This window comes from Alosa pseudoharengus, unplaced genomic scaffold, assembly GCF_046254945.1.
Source record: "Alosa pseudoharengus isolate Yale_2024_CS ecotype anadromous, Long Island Sound unplaced genomic scaffold, YU_APseudo_1.1 YU_APseudo_1.1_scf_3, whole genome shotgun sequence".
NCBI lineage: Eukaryota > Metazoa > Chordata > Actinopteri > Clupeiformes > Clupeidae > Alosa > Alosa pseudoharengus.
Genome location: NW_027468718.1, coordinates 20298366 through 20311029, shown reverse-complemented (window position 1 = coordinate 20311029; position 12664 = coordinate 20298366). Strand labels below are relative to the sequence as shown.

Below are 12664 nucleotides of genomic sequence, written 5' to 3'. Positions count from 1 at the left end.
ATACAAGAGAGGGGAAAAAACACTTAAATTGCAGCTTTGGCTTTGTTGTATACAATCAAGATAAAGTTGAGATATATTTAGGTTGGAGTTTCTACAGAAAAGAGGATGACTCCCATTTTAATTAAAGGAGACTCTTGAACTGTGACTCCTGGACAACCCCCCTTCACAAGGAAGTAAAGACTCGGATGAGCGCTCCTATTGTCATTCTTCTTGAGCTCACCGAGTAGACTACTTGCATATTCCACATTCTATCAGTTTACCAATTCTTTAAAACAAAATCAGTGTTTGTAGCCTACATAGCCTGCTCTGTGAAACTAATGTTCAGCATTCCGCTATGTTAAATATATTATGCTATGTATTGTGACATTAGACTAATGTAAGTGGTCGTAGTGAAAACATTATTTGACCGCTACCTAAGGCAGTTCTAAAGCGATGCCTGGGAACTGACATGGTTTCAGCTAGGTCCTATCACTGAGCTCTCTTACCCCCAGCACCACTGGGCTTCGGTGCGGTAGAGGTACCCATAGATACAGAGTGGGAAGGCACGGCGCTTCGTCTTTTAGGCTACTTATCTTTATTGGTTTGAGATATTTGATAACTTTCCTCTCGGACAACGATCACATGGGCTTTACAACAAGGAGCGCGGAGAAGTTTGAGAACAACTGCATGTTGACACTGAGCAAACGCGAACATAGATTCGGCATGTCCACCAGCCCAACGTGTTCGGTAAGAAGATGACTTTATGGAGCTTGTGTCTCAGTACAATTGTCTCTAATGTCTACTGTATAAACTCTTCCACTATTACTATTAATTTCACATTATACTTGGTGGTTTTGCTTTTAGTTCCTTTCATTCACATTAGGCTACTCTCACATTTATGGCAGTGGTTAAGTCAGTTTTATGACAAATCTTCATTTGCTTTCCGTGAACTGCTCTGCGATAAAAATAAATAAATAAAGTAGAAAAATCTTTGAGTCATTTTTGCTAATCCTTTTGGTCGATATTTTGAGAGTCTACCACAATTCGACGCGGTTTGTGTGAGAGCCATAGACGTGCCGCAACTTTGTATCCCAGCAACAGTTTCATTGAACGCATGGTTGAGTAGGCTAAATCCTGTTACTATAAGAATTGAGCGATAGGCTGCTTAGGTCGGATGTCCTGGTGAGTTGGTTATTGTCCAGGACTAACAAGGGTATGCAAGTCAATCTTTTTATTATTTACGCTATATATGATAAAGTTTGTGAGGGTTAGCCTAAGAGTCTATTTCTACCACAGCGAGAATGCCCTGAGGAAATACTGGTCTTGACAAGATTATTTCCTTCTATATATTCGAGTTTTGAGTATGAGTGTTCTGTGTTTGAGTGCTGTGTGTTAAAGATAGGGACCGCCAAATGTTTTGTAGGCTATTAAAACAACATATCCTAGGTGGCCAGTCCAGAATCACATAAGATTTTGTAGGGCATTTGGCTAAACCGTAAGGTATTTTTTACAAGAACAGTCACCACCTGAACCCTGTTATTACCTTTAAGTAAATGAGCCCAAGGGGTAGGCAACAGTCTACGCACGCGTGTCAAGTGGTCTCCACCCTCTACCTGAGAGAAACACACCTGGATCCACCGAGACGGAAGTGCTATGCAAAGATTTCCAAATCTTAGCGGAATACTGTTGAGGAATTAGGCTACGTTTATCACAGCTGATGGGTTCCAAAGAGAGATGGACCTCGACTGTTTTTTGTCGAATTTGGTGACGATAGAGACTACTTTCCCTCAGCTTCTTTTTAGTTACATATTTGGTAAGGTTTCAGCAAAGTAATTTGGTAGAATATGTCTGATTTTAGTGTGTTTTTTAAAAGCTACCTGTACATTTGCACGCTTAGCTACATCAACACTAAACCGGGTATGTAGCCTTCTTTGCCTCTTGAATAAAGACCAGCAATGTCAGAGCACAGGGTGTAATGATGGCCTACATGGCCTGCGATTGTTTTTAAGGGAAAGTTCGGTATTTTACTTTTAAGGAGGTCTTCGATTGTATGTCATGTCGTTCAGAATTTTTCTACAGTAGGCTATATAATTTCAACTTTCAAAACCAGTCTGAAAGTCAGTGGTGGTCATTTCCTTTCAATAAACTAAAAATAATCTTCTGTGTGTTAATGTGGATAATGACTCACATGAGGAATTCTTTCTGTCATTCTTAAGTAGGCTTAAATATCAGTGTAAATGTTACCCTTGGATTAGAAGGATATTGATGACCGGTTGAATGACTTAATAGTTTGCATAAACTGTTACCTTAGAAATGTTCAGGAATTGGATTTTTTTATAGTAATCCCTTAAAAACAAAGAATGTAATTTCAATGGACTTTTCTGGCACACTGACACACCTCACTTTTTTCCTTTATTTTTAAAAGGTCTACCCACCAGTGATGTTTATAACCAGGTTTGACTCTGGCAAAAGTGTGTCTTCTACGTTCTAAGAGGACCTTTTCGTATTTTCCTGGACTTTGCCAACTTGAGAATGAGTGGCTTTCGTAGATTCCTAAGGCGACGTGTACACCCATGGAAGCTGGCTATTGTTGCCCTGGTCTTTGTCACATTTCTGTTCCTAATCCAACGGGAGGTGGTCAGCCAAGGTCCTCAGGAGGAGCCATGGCTGAAAGAGATTGTGGTCAAGCGGGACGCTGTGCTGGGAATGGTCATGGGGGCGGTCAATAACTTCAGGGACTCCATGCCAAAGATGCAGATCAAAGCTCCCGTCCATCAGCCTGAGGTACGTGGTGAGCAGTCGTGTTTGCCTGGGTACTACACTGCAGCTGAGCTCAGGCCGGCCCTCGAGCGACCGCCCCAAGACCCCAGTGCACCCGGAGCATCGGGGAAGCCCTTCCACACGGAGAACCTGGGGCCAGTCGAAATGAAGGAGAAAGAAAAGGGTGAGGCGAAGCACTGCTTCAACCTGTACGCCAGTGATCGCATCTCCCTCAGTCGAGACCTTGGACCAGACACCAGACCTCCAGAGTAAGTTTTTTTTTCCACTCATTCATTCATACACACACACACACACACACTCACACTCTCTCTCTCTCTCTCTCTCTCTCTCTCTCTCTCTTATCAGCTATTTCTAGGGAAGGCAAATCAGTTGAAAGTCATATTAATATTCAAAATGTTGTTGAATATTATATTCAGTCATTCATTCACAAAGGTAATTCATCTTGGTTTTAAAAAAAATTAGAACGGTTTATAAAACTTTTATATCAGGATGCAGAATAAGGGAATATGAGAAGCAACTAAAAAGTGCAATGCATTAAAAGGTATATTTAAATCATATGTCTGTGTTGGAACTGTGTTATACTCTGTTTTCTTTACTTTGTTTAGCCGTACTCTGACCTTTTTTTGTCCTAGTGAAAGATAGACCCTATAGAAATGTCAGAATGATGCTCTAACTAAAGATATAGCACCATCTAGTGGCTTAGAGTTTGCTGATATGTTATAATGGGTAATATTAATCATTCATAATTCCCATGAGGATCTTTGTGGTCACGTTTTTGAAGTGCAGAGCTATGGCACATGAGAAGAACACAGATCAAAGAACAGTAAAAATGCTCCATGTCTCTGCCTCTAACAGAAAAAAAAATGTACAACCCGGACATGCCTCTTATATTTGTCTGCAGTTACATAAGAAATTTCACTGAAACCACAGGCGGGCTCTCCTGAAACATTGTTTCGGCATGCCAGACCAGTTAATGTGGCTGAACTTAGAGAAAGACTGTGTTTAGCTTGGCTAATTAAACAAGTCTGTTCTCGTTCCTGTGATTTTTAATGGGAGTAATTTACACCACATTTGGTGGCATTTTATTTGAGAATTGAATTGTAAAAGGATGTCACAGTAGGTGCACGGCAATGAAAAGCAGAGCTTCAGCGCCAGACATTTAAGACTGCGGTGAATGAAAAGACAACCCTGTGCCATGTACACCCCGCTCCCCTCCCCTCCCCAGGTGTATCGAGCAGAAGTTCAAGCGCTGCCCACCGCTGATGACCACCAGCGTGATCATTGTGTTCCACAACGAGGCCTGGAGCACGCTGCTGAGGACCGTCTACAGCGTGCTCCACTCCTCGCCGGCCATTTTCCTCAAGGAGATCATCCTGGTGGACGACGCCAGCGAGGACGGTGAGCGAGCGGCACGGGGGTGGAAGTAGGGGTGGGTAGGGGGAGGAGTAGAAGTGCAGGCAGGCGGGTGGTCGGGCAGTCGGTCGGTCGGGAAGTGGGCCTGCGGGAGACGGACCACCCTGCCTTTGGGGAGCTCTGCTTACAGCCAGCCCGCTGGGCAGCCTGCTCGCTCACTCACTCGCTTGTGGCTGTGCCGTGGAGCACACAGACATGTGTCTGCGGCCCTGGGTGCGTGTGAAAGAGTGGTCGCAGTGGTTGGGGTTAAAGCAGGAAGCGTCTCTTTTTGGAGAATGGATTTACTGAAAGAAGGCAAGGCTGTGACCATTTACCGTGTGTGTGTGTGTGTGTGTGTGTGTGACAGAGACACAAAGGAGAGAGAGATGAAGAATGAAGAAGTAGATACTGTGTATTTGTTAGGGGAAGAGAGAGAGAGCGGGAGAGAGAGAGACAGGACATTCTGAGTCGGTGTGAGGACATTCTGAGTTGGAGTGTACTGCTGTAAACAGGCTCCCAGGCTGGGAGACTAAATGAGTGTACAGAGCCTGCAGTATGGGCCTGGCCCACACTCATTTGGAGGGAACAGCACTGCTATTAGCACACAGCAATAAAACTATTGTATGACTCTCCTGCAGGAGGGACCGGTCAGACAGAGTTGGCAGCAGGCCATGTCAGGGAAGGAAGCCAGGCAATCTGTGTGTCTCTCCCTTTCTCTCCTTTCTATCTCTCTCTCTGTCCTTCTTTCTCTTCTTTCCCCCTCTGTCGTTTACTTTCCTCCACCCCCCCCCCCCTTCTCTCTTTCTCCCTGTCAGCTTCCAAAGAATGCAGCCAGACCTACAGTAACACAGTGCTCATTCCACAAAGGACAACCGCAATTCAGTTGGGCAAAGATTTCAGCTGACTTAACACATTTATAATGGGAGGTTTGTGTCTTGCTCAATACTGGCATGTTAGTGATGTCATTTATGAAGGCATTAGTAAACTAGATATCCTAGTAGAAAAATGTCAGTGAACAATGGCCATGTTTCCACAGAAGTGATGACTTTGAATGGAGCATTCCACAGAGACCATGATTGTTTAGAGGCCAGTTACAGCCCCCCACAGTCTGTGTGCATCACCGATACTGCTGTTGTGTCTCTGCAGAGAGGCTGAAGGAGGATCTGGATGAGTATCTGAAGAGGCTGCACATCGTGCACGTGGTGCGTCAGCTCGAGAGAAAGGGCCTGATCACGGCCCGACTGCTGGGAGCGTCAGTGGCCACCGGGGACGTTCTCACCTTCCTAGACGCCCACTGTAAGTGGAACCTCTGCCGTGGTCACACCGGTGTGGCTTGTTGTGTTAAAGAAACACCTATTCTTGAATGGATGGTGGGTGCCATGTCTCACCTATCTGGTACAAACCTTGCCAGCAGCAAGCAAAGCCTCAGAGCTATTGGTCTAATTTGTTATTGAGAGTAGATATTGATCCTAGCCCTTGAGAAGATATTGCTCCTAAAGCTACTGAAAACAAACTACAATCCTTGTTTGTTAATCTTTTTTGTGTTCTGTTGATCTTTTTGGTTAATTTAATTAGCTGCAGGCATCTAAGGTTACATCCACACTATTCTATCTGATAGACAAGGCTGTTTAGATAGATCCAGATTATGTGTTCTGGGTAATAATGTCTGTGCATCATTGGAACAGGTGAGTGCTTCCATGGCTGGCTGGAGCCTTTGCTGGCCAGGATAGCGGAGAACTACACGGCTGTGGTGAGCCCTGACATCACCACCATCCATCTGGACACGTTTGAGTTTGTGAAGCCTTCACCATATGGGCAGAACCACAACCGAGGAAACTTTGACTGGGGGTTGTCCTTTGGCTGGGAGACCTTACCTGACCACGAGAAACAGAGGCGAAAAGATGAGACGTTTCCTATAAGGTGAACATGCTAAGATACTAAAAGCGCAGTTGGGGAAAAAGGGTGTAGTTGGAAGGAAGGACTTATTTTCTGGCCTTAGTTGCCTTTTCATTTAGAACTTTAGAACTTAAGGTAACCTGAAATAATTTAATAATAGGCATCCATTTGAATTTGCAGAACACCAACATTTGCCGGAGGGCTGTTTTCCATCTCAAAGGACTACTTCTACCACATTGGGAGTTATGATGAGGAGATGGAAATCTGGGGAGGTGAAAATATTGAGATGTCCTTCAGGGTATGTTTGTAATATGAATGCCTTTTCATTTGGGAGCAATGTGACAGCTATTCATATGAACATTGTGGCGTGATGCAGTGCTGACACTGCCATTGTTTTTTTGTTATTGCCATGTACATCTTCTCTACTGATATATTTTGATTTGTGATGTATCTCATTGCACTAGGGGAAGAGAGTAGAGGAGAGTAGGACTATTATTATTTTCCCAGACAATCAAGGATTAAGACCAACTAATCAGGATGGCACATCTGATTGCCAATCAATCAATAAGTTCCAAGATTAATTATATTTTTCCTGAATATGAGGACACTACTGTTCGTTAAGGGAAAGTGCGCTAAAAGGCCTTTTAAGCCATGTTGTCCACACTCTTGTACTGTGCTGTTCATGATGATGTGCCCTTTGGAAAGCGATCCTCACCTGATCATGTCTGCTGCTGTTGCCGTGGCTCCCGTGCAGGTGTGGCAGTGTGGTGGCCAGCTGGAGATCATCCCCTGCTCCATCGTGGGCCACGTCTTCCGCACCAAGAGCCCCCACACCTTCCCCAAGGGCACCCAGGTCATCGCCCGCAACCAGGTGCGTCTGGCCGAGGTCTGGATGGACAGCTACAAGGAGATCTTCTACCGGAGGAACCAGCAGGCTGCCCAGATGGCCAGGGAGGTACGTGTTTCATTACATTTTTATTGCAGTTCATTATGTTTTCATAGTTTTCCGGAAGCTTCCCTGAAGCCCCCTGCTGTTTCCACAGAAGATTAAGTGCTCACTTCAAGTCAAAACATTTACATAACCAACTTTGTCTTCTAAATGAGACACATAATAAAATGTTGCATCAAACTTGGTCTGCCATCCTTTAGCTATTTTGTACAGGGCCAGTGGGACACTTCCATGTTTTCGTGTTTCTATACTGCATTGCCTGCTAGCCCACAGTTTGTGCAGCCACATGCTGGCTTCTGAAGACTTTGTCCTGTATAGACAAAGTCTAAGCGAAGCACAAACACAGGCCGATAATGCTGCAATTCTTTAACGTATGCCTGATCCCTCAGGCGAGCCGTCTGTCAATGTTTTCCCTTAGCCTTCAGTGGACACAGTCATGAGACCTTTAGGATGACTTGCGTGGGAGCCAACAAACGCGGAGGGCTTTAACATATGACCGAAACATTCGGTAAATAAACTGGTGTCATTGTTCAGGAAGCACTGGCGCCCCGGTTGTGAGCGGGAGAGAACACAAGGGCACCTTTGAGTGGGCCGGGAGATGAGACTAAGTGACAGCTGACTCGGGGAGCCTGAGGGGAGTGCTCTTCCAGGTCTCTCAGTGTGTTGCTGAGTGGTCAGTTAACAGCATGGAATGCACATGCAACTGGACCGGGGCCAGGGAATGTTTGTGTGCACAAATGTCACTCAAACTCCCACTGCCCCCACCTCCACCACCAACACCCCACCACTGATCTCAGGCCAGTCGTGTGACAGACAGCTCCCCTGATCTCATGTAGTTCCCAAAAGTTTATTAGTGTGAGCTTAGGATCAAACCACAGCCTTATTGTATGTTGCATTTTATTTGACGGTTGCATTAGACTCTATTTTTTTTATTTTGAAAACTAGATTCACATCTTTAGAAACATGTTTAAATATCACACCATCTGTATGTAACCTCAATGTTGTTATTTCATTTGCATCTCTTGATTTAAGATCAGCGATGCAAAGCCTCAGCTCTTCGTTTATACATTTTCCATAAATGCCGCTGCAGTTGTGCTCCTGCACATGTGATTCACGAGGTATAAATATACTTGTCTTTTCTGCCTGGAGGACATTATTGAATGAAATGCAGCCGAGAAAGGGGTTGCTTTGCTTGGCCTCGTCCACCACCGACCACATTAAACTAGACTGCTAGTGGGGGAAAGGGAGAGGGGGTGGGATGTGGTGGAACTGAGTGGTGATGGAAGCTTTCCCTGCCGCTCTAGAGAGGGAGGGAGAGAGAGTGAAGGACGGAGGGAGTTGGAGAGGGTGGAAGGGGGGTGACCTGTAATGGGGGTCCTCGCTCAGACTGTGATTGTTTCCACAGAAGTCGTTTGGCGATGTCTCGCGCCGCGTGGACCTCCGGGAGAGACTGCAGTGTAAGAGCTTCTCCTGGTATTTGAAGCACGTCTACCCCGAGGTGTTCATGCCCGATCTCAATCCCCTTCAGTTTGGCGCAGTGAGTCCACCATATCATCTCTCTCTCTCTCTCTCTCTCTGCTCTCTGTCTCTGTATCTCTCTCTTTCCCTCTCTCTTTCTGTTTCTCTTTCTTTTTTGTTCTTTCTCTCTCTCTCTCTCTCTCTCTCTCTCTCTCTCCCTCTCTCTCTCTCTCTCTCCGTGTCTTAACCCAACCACAGCCAACTCCATCTGCCCATTGTGGTTTTTAGCTCCGAGCATCTCCAGAGATTCTGTGAGTCTGGCTCGCCGAGTGTTGGAGAGCGAAGCGAGTGAGTGAGCGAGCAAGCGAGCGCTCCCTGCCACCCAGGCCACGAGGCGCACCACTGTTTGAACAGCTTGTGCATTACTGGAGCCCATTTCCACTGACTTTCACTCCACTTTCCCCTCCTCCTCTTCTTCTACTTTCCCCTCCTCCTCCCCCTCTCTCCATTCCCTCTCTCCCGTTTCCTCTAGGTGAAGAATGTGGGCAAAGACGCCTGTCTGGATGCCGGAGAGAACAACGAGGGAGGCAAGCAGCTGATCATGTACCCCTGCCACGGCATGGGGGGCAACCAGGTCTGCCAGGCGATAGCCTACACTCACGTTGACATACATTTATTGTAATTCAAGGAGTCGAGGATGACCGTGTTTAGAGAGAGTGTTTAATGAAACACCTTTTTGGTTGCCTCTTCCAGTACTTTGAGTTCTCAACACGTCACGAGGTCCGGCACAATGTTCAGAAGGAGTTGTGTTTGCATGGGACGGAGCGCACAGTCAAGCTGGAGGAGTGCCAGTTCAAAGGTCACAGCACATTTGTGGGAGGAGAGCAGAAGTGGGAATTAAAGGAGGTAAATGACTGGACACACTCTCACATACATACATTTACATACACACACACACACACACACACACACACACACACACACACACACACACACACACACACAACACACACAGATGATTTCCCCCCGGTTCACCTTTCTGTCAGCGCCTGTATGAGTTGTAATGTTACACCACCATTTCTCAGAATCAGTAGGCAGCTCTTTGTGGACAGTTGTGTGGTATTGCCTCAGTCTGTCTTCAGATTGAGTCACACCAGCCTTGTGTGCACACAGTTGCCTACATTCAGTGCCCTCACAGTTGCCTACATTCAGTGCCCTCACAGATTACTTGTTTTTATAAAACAGTCTTACATCAACTGATCTACCATATGTTTTATTTTATTCTTGTTGTCAGCTGTTGAACTCTGGTTCACAGTGTCTTACAAAATGTATTATTATGTATTATTATTGTAGTATTGTAAATCAGGTTTATAGGCCAAGTATACTTGCGTATGCAAGGAATTTGGTCTCTGCACACAGTGAGGTGAAGCACACACTAACCCAGAGCAGTGAGCTGCCTTGCTACAGTGGCGTTTGGGAAGCAGTGAAGGGTTAGGAGTGAAGGGTTAGGTGCCTTGCTCAAGGGCACTTCAGCCGTGGATGTGGGCATGGGAAAGCAGTGCTCAGCCACTTCCCCCGCCCGCCCACGTTTTCCTACTGGTCGGAAAATGCCCAAGCCCAAAGCCCTAACCAGTAGGCCACGGCTGCCCCCGTATGAGTACAATTATATACTATACGTATACTTAATGTGAACAGTACCCTTTCGTACATGTACACTTTGGATCATAAACTGGTAATGGGGGAATGCATTAATGAGTGTTATGACTAATCTCTAATTTCCTCCTTATTTCATGCTCTATTCAGAATCAGATGTTTTTCAACTCTGGGTGGAACCTGTGTTTAAGCGCTAGATATGAACATCCCTCTCTAGTGCCCTGCAATGCTGCGGACCGATACCAGCAGTGGCTCTTCACCTGAACCCTGTGGACATCTCCGAACATTTGAACTGTAGATTCAGATTTTTAATTTATTTTTTATATATATATTGAATAATTGCTGCTGGGAGTGTGGAACCTACAAAAACACCAATATGAACACAGAAAGTGCCTTCAAGGAGGATGCACACAGTGTATGCTGGAACAGAACTGAGCTAGACTGAAGCCTGATTTATTTTTCCTCTTTTATGCGCTCTTTTTTTTTTTTTTTACCATTTTGTACATTGGGAAGCAAATTGTTTATAATGAAGTTCGCAAAGTCTTAGGAGTTTAGATGAAACTGATGAAAATCTTCTTCTATCGTTTCAGTAGGGTGCTCCACTTTCTTTATGCTTGAAGATGTGTCCTACAGGTTTCAGTCAGTCAACTTTGGGAGATGCCCCTTGTTTTGTTTTTAAGACTGAATACATTCTTTGTAGACTACAAACTTTTAAGGGTAGGGAATCTCCAATTGAAACTATGTTATACTATTTTGTGCAAAGCACCAAAGATTGCTTTTAAGTGTTGATAAAAGAACATTTCATTTTGACATTGTTTAGATATGTCGGTGGCAGATTGGACATCTTGTCAAAACATTTCCTTGGTGGTTCTGTAAGATAAATGGAGTTTACTATGATGTGGACCCTCACGCAGTGTCCAGTTTACAGTGTAAATTTTGCTAATTCACTCATTGTTCCCTTTTTCATTTTGGAGGGTGGGTGATATGTGAAAAGTTTTTTTTTTTTGTTTGTCTGTCAGATTGAGATTTTAGTAAATTTTTTAAGGAAAAATGTTTCCCCTCTCTGGACTTATTTTGAAGTCTATTTGTATGTCAGATTTATAGCAATATTCAGCCTGTTCAGTTTTAGGTAGAACATTCTAGCATTAGGAAATGAAGGACCCTTGTTATCTGTCAGGTTTTGTTTTTGCATATCTAATATTATGGTTTATTTTCTTGAGTCACGCAAACAGTTTTCTATTTAAGCATTCCAGTCGCGTTGATGCCTTTACTCAAATGCCTCCCTTCACTGATGGCCTGTTGAAAGGACATGGTGTGCCTTTCTGACGCGCATGCAAAATCGGTTTTACCCGGTGGATTGCGCTCAGAGAGAGTGAGAGTGAAGTCCTGCGATTAAACCAAACAAGTCACGACTGACCCCCCTGTGACCTTAGGCCCCTGGTTGTGCTGCAATCAAAACACGAGCTGAATGTGACATGTAGCCTACCCACTGCTCCACATCTGTTCTTGAAGACACACTGGCTGTTAACGCCGTTGTCAAGCAGACACAAACACGTAGGCCTATCATGTGCTGAATAAATTGCTGCCGTCTGATTGTGAATATTTGAAATCCTTTTACTTTAGTCAACATCTACCATTTAAGCAAAATTCTTAAGTTTTCCATCTGAGAGGATAAATGGATCGAACTGATGCCTTTGCTTGACCCCTTACTGTTTATTCACCTAGTTATGGGTGTTTCATGACATTTTAGCGTTTCCATTTACTGCTATTCCGGCAGACAATGTATGAAGCCGAGCCTAAAAAACCAGCCGACAGTGCTGCCCTTTTTGACTTGCCGTTTTTATATTTTAACAGCAGAGGGCGCTCTGGTAAATATCTTTATTGGCCCTTGCTGTGATTGAGGCCAAAATAATTGATTTTAGGTTATGGATCCTAGCAAATCAGTAACACAGGGTCTGTCATGGAATTTTGGAAAGTCTATTCTAGACATGGAAAGTCAGGGAATTTTTTTATCGTTTTTGGGGCAAAGTCATGGAATATCAGGGAATTTTGTTTAGTTTAAAATGCACTTGCCATAATACAATAATACAAATATTTACATGCAGAATTGGTGTATTTGTGGTTATTAGCTTTATTGCTTTCTTGAGTAGCCCAATCCCATTCAATCCCATTTATTCATCTCCCGCTCTAAAAGAGTAAAAGAACACTATGCAGCTGCTCTGACATCATTGATCAGTATATTGTACCATTCATTATATAGTAAGTCATGAAAATTCAATTTGTTTTGTCACGGAAAGACAGGGAAAAGTCATGACATTTTACATTTGACTTGGAGTGGGAACACATAAATTATACATCATAATATAATAGGCCTACATTTAGGTGATCTAATTGTATTCCCCTGAATATTCAACTAATCCAGGCTGATTATTTTTACAACTATAGACTTATAGTTGATTCGACTAGATGATTTATGCCTATGCCTATAGGCTTATCAAATGACCACTTCAACCATACGGAAATACACAAAATGATGAACTGTATTAATATCACTAC

At 44.1% G+C, this 12664-nt stretch overlaps 1 protein-coding gene across 3 annotated transcripts; it reads left to right on the top strand.

Moving 5' to 3' along the window:
- The first annotated feature begins 231 nt into the window (after nt 1-231).
- galnt3 (UDP-N-acetyl-alpha-D-galactosamine:polypeptide N-acetylgalactosaminyltransferase 3 (GalNAc-T3)) lies at nt 232-12176 on the top strand. Of its 3 annotated transcripts, none has more exons than XM_076263509.1 (11): nt 232-726; nt 2405-3008; nt 3986-4158; nt 5299-5448; nt 5838-6072; nt 6229-6346; nt 6803-7003; nt 8403-8534; nt 8988-9089; nt 9209-9361; nt 10259-12176. In XM_076263509.1, the coding sequence occupies exons 2-11, from the start codon at nt 2512-2514 to the stop codon at nt 10370-10372; spliced, it is 1875 nt and encodes a 624-aa protein (XP_076119624.1). In that variant the 5' UTR covers nt 232-726; nt 2405-2511; the 3' UTR covers nt 10373-12176. The 3 variants fall into 3 exon arrangements, with proteins under 3 accessions (XP_076119624.1, XP_076119622.1, XP_076119623.1); XM_076263507.1 differs by lacking the exon at nt 232-726 and adding an exon at nt 1638-1792; XM_076263508.1 differs by lacking the exon at nt 232-726 and adding an exon at nt 1638-1896.
- The last annotated feature ends 488 nt before the right edge of the window (nt 12177-12664 follow it).

Bases quoted from the DNA above. Each gene is read 5' to 3' on its own strand.
- galnt3 (XM_076263509.1), top strand. From the start codon at position 2,512: ATGAGTGGCTTTCGTAGATTCCTAAGGCGACGTGTACACCCATGGAAG. The intron at 6,073-6,228 runs GTGAACATGCTA...TTGAATTTGCAG, and splicing joins GATGAGACGTTTCCTATAAG to AACACCAACATTTGCCGGAG. The intron at 7,004-8,402 runs GTACGTGTTTCA...TTGTTTCCACAG, and splicing joins CTGCCCAGATGGCCAGGGAG to AAGTCGTTTGGCGATGTCTC.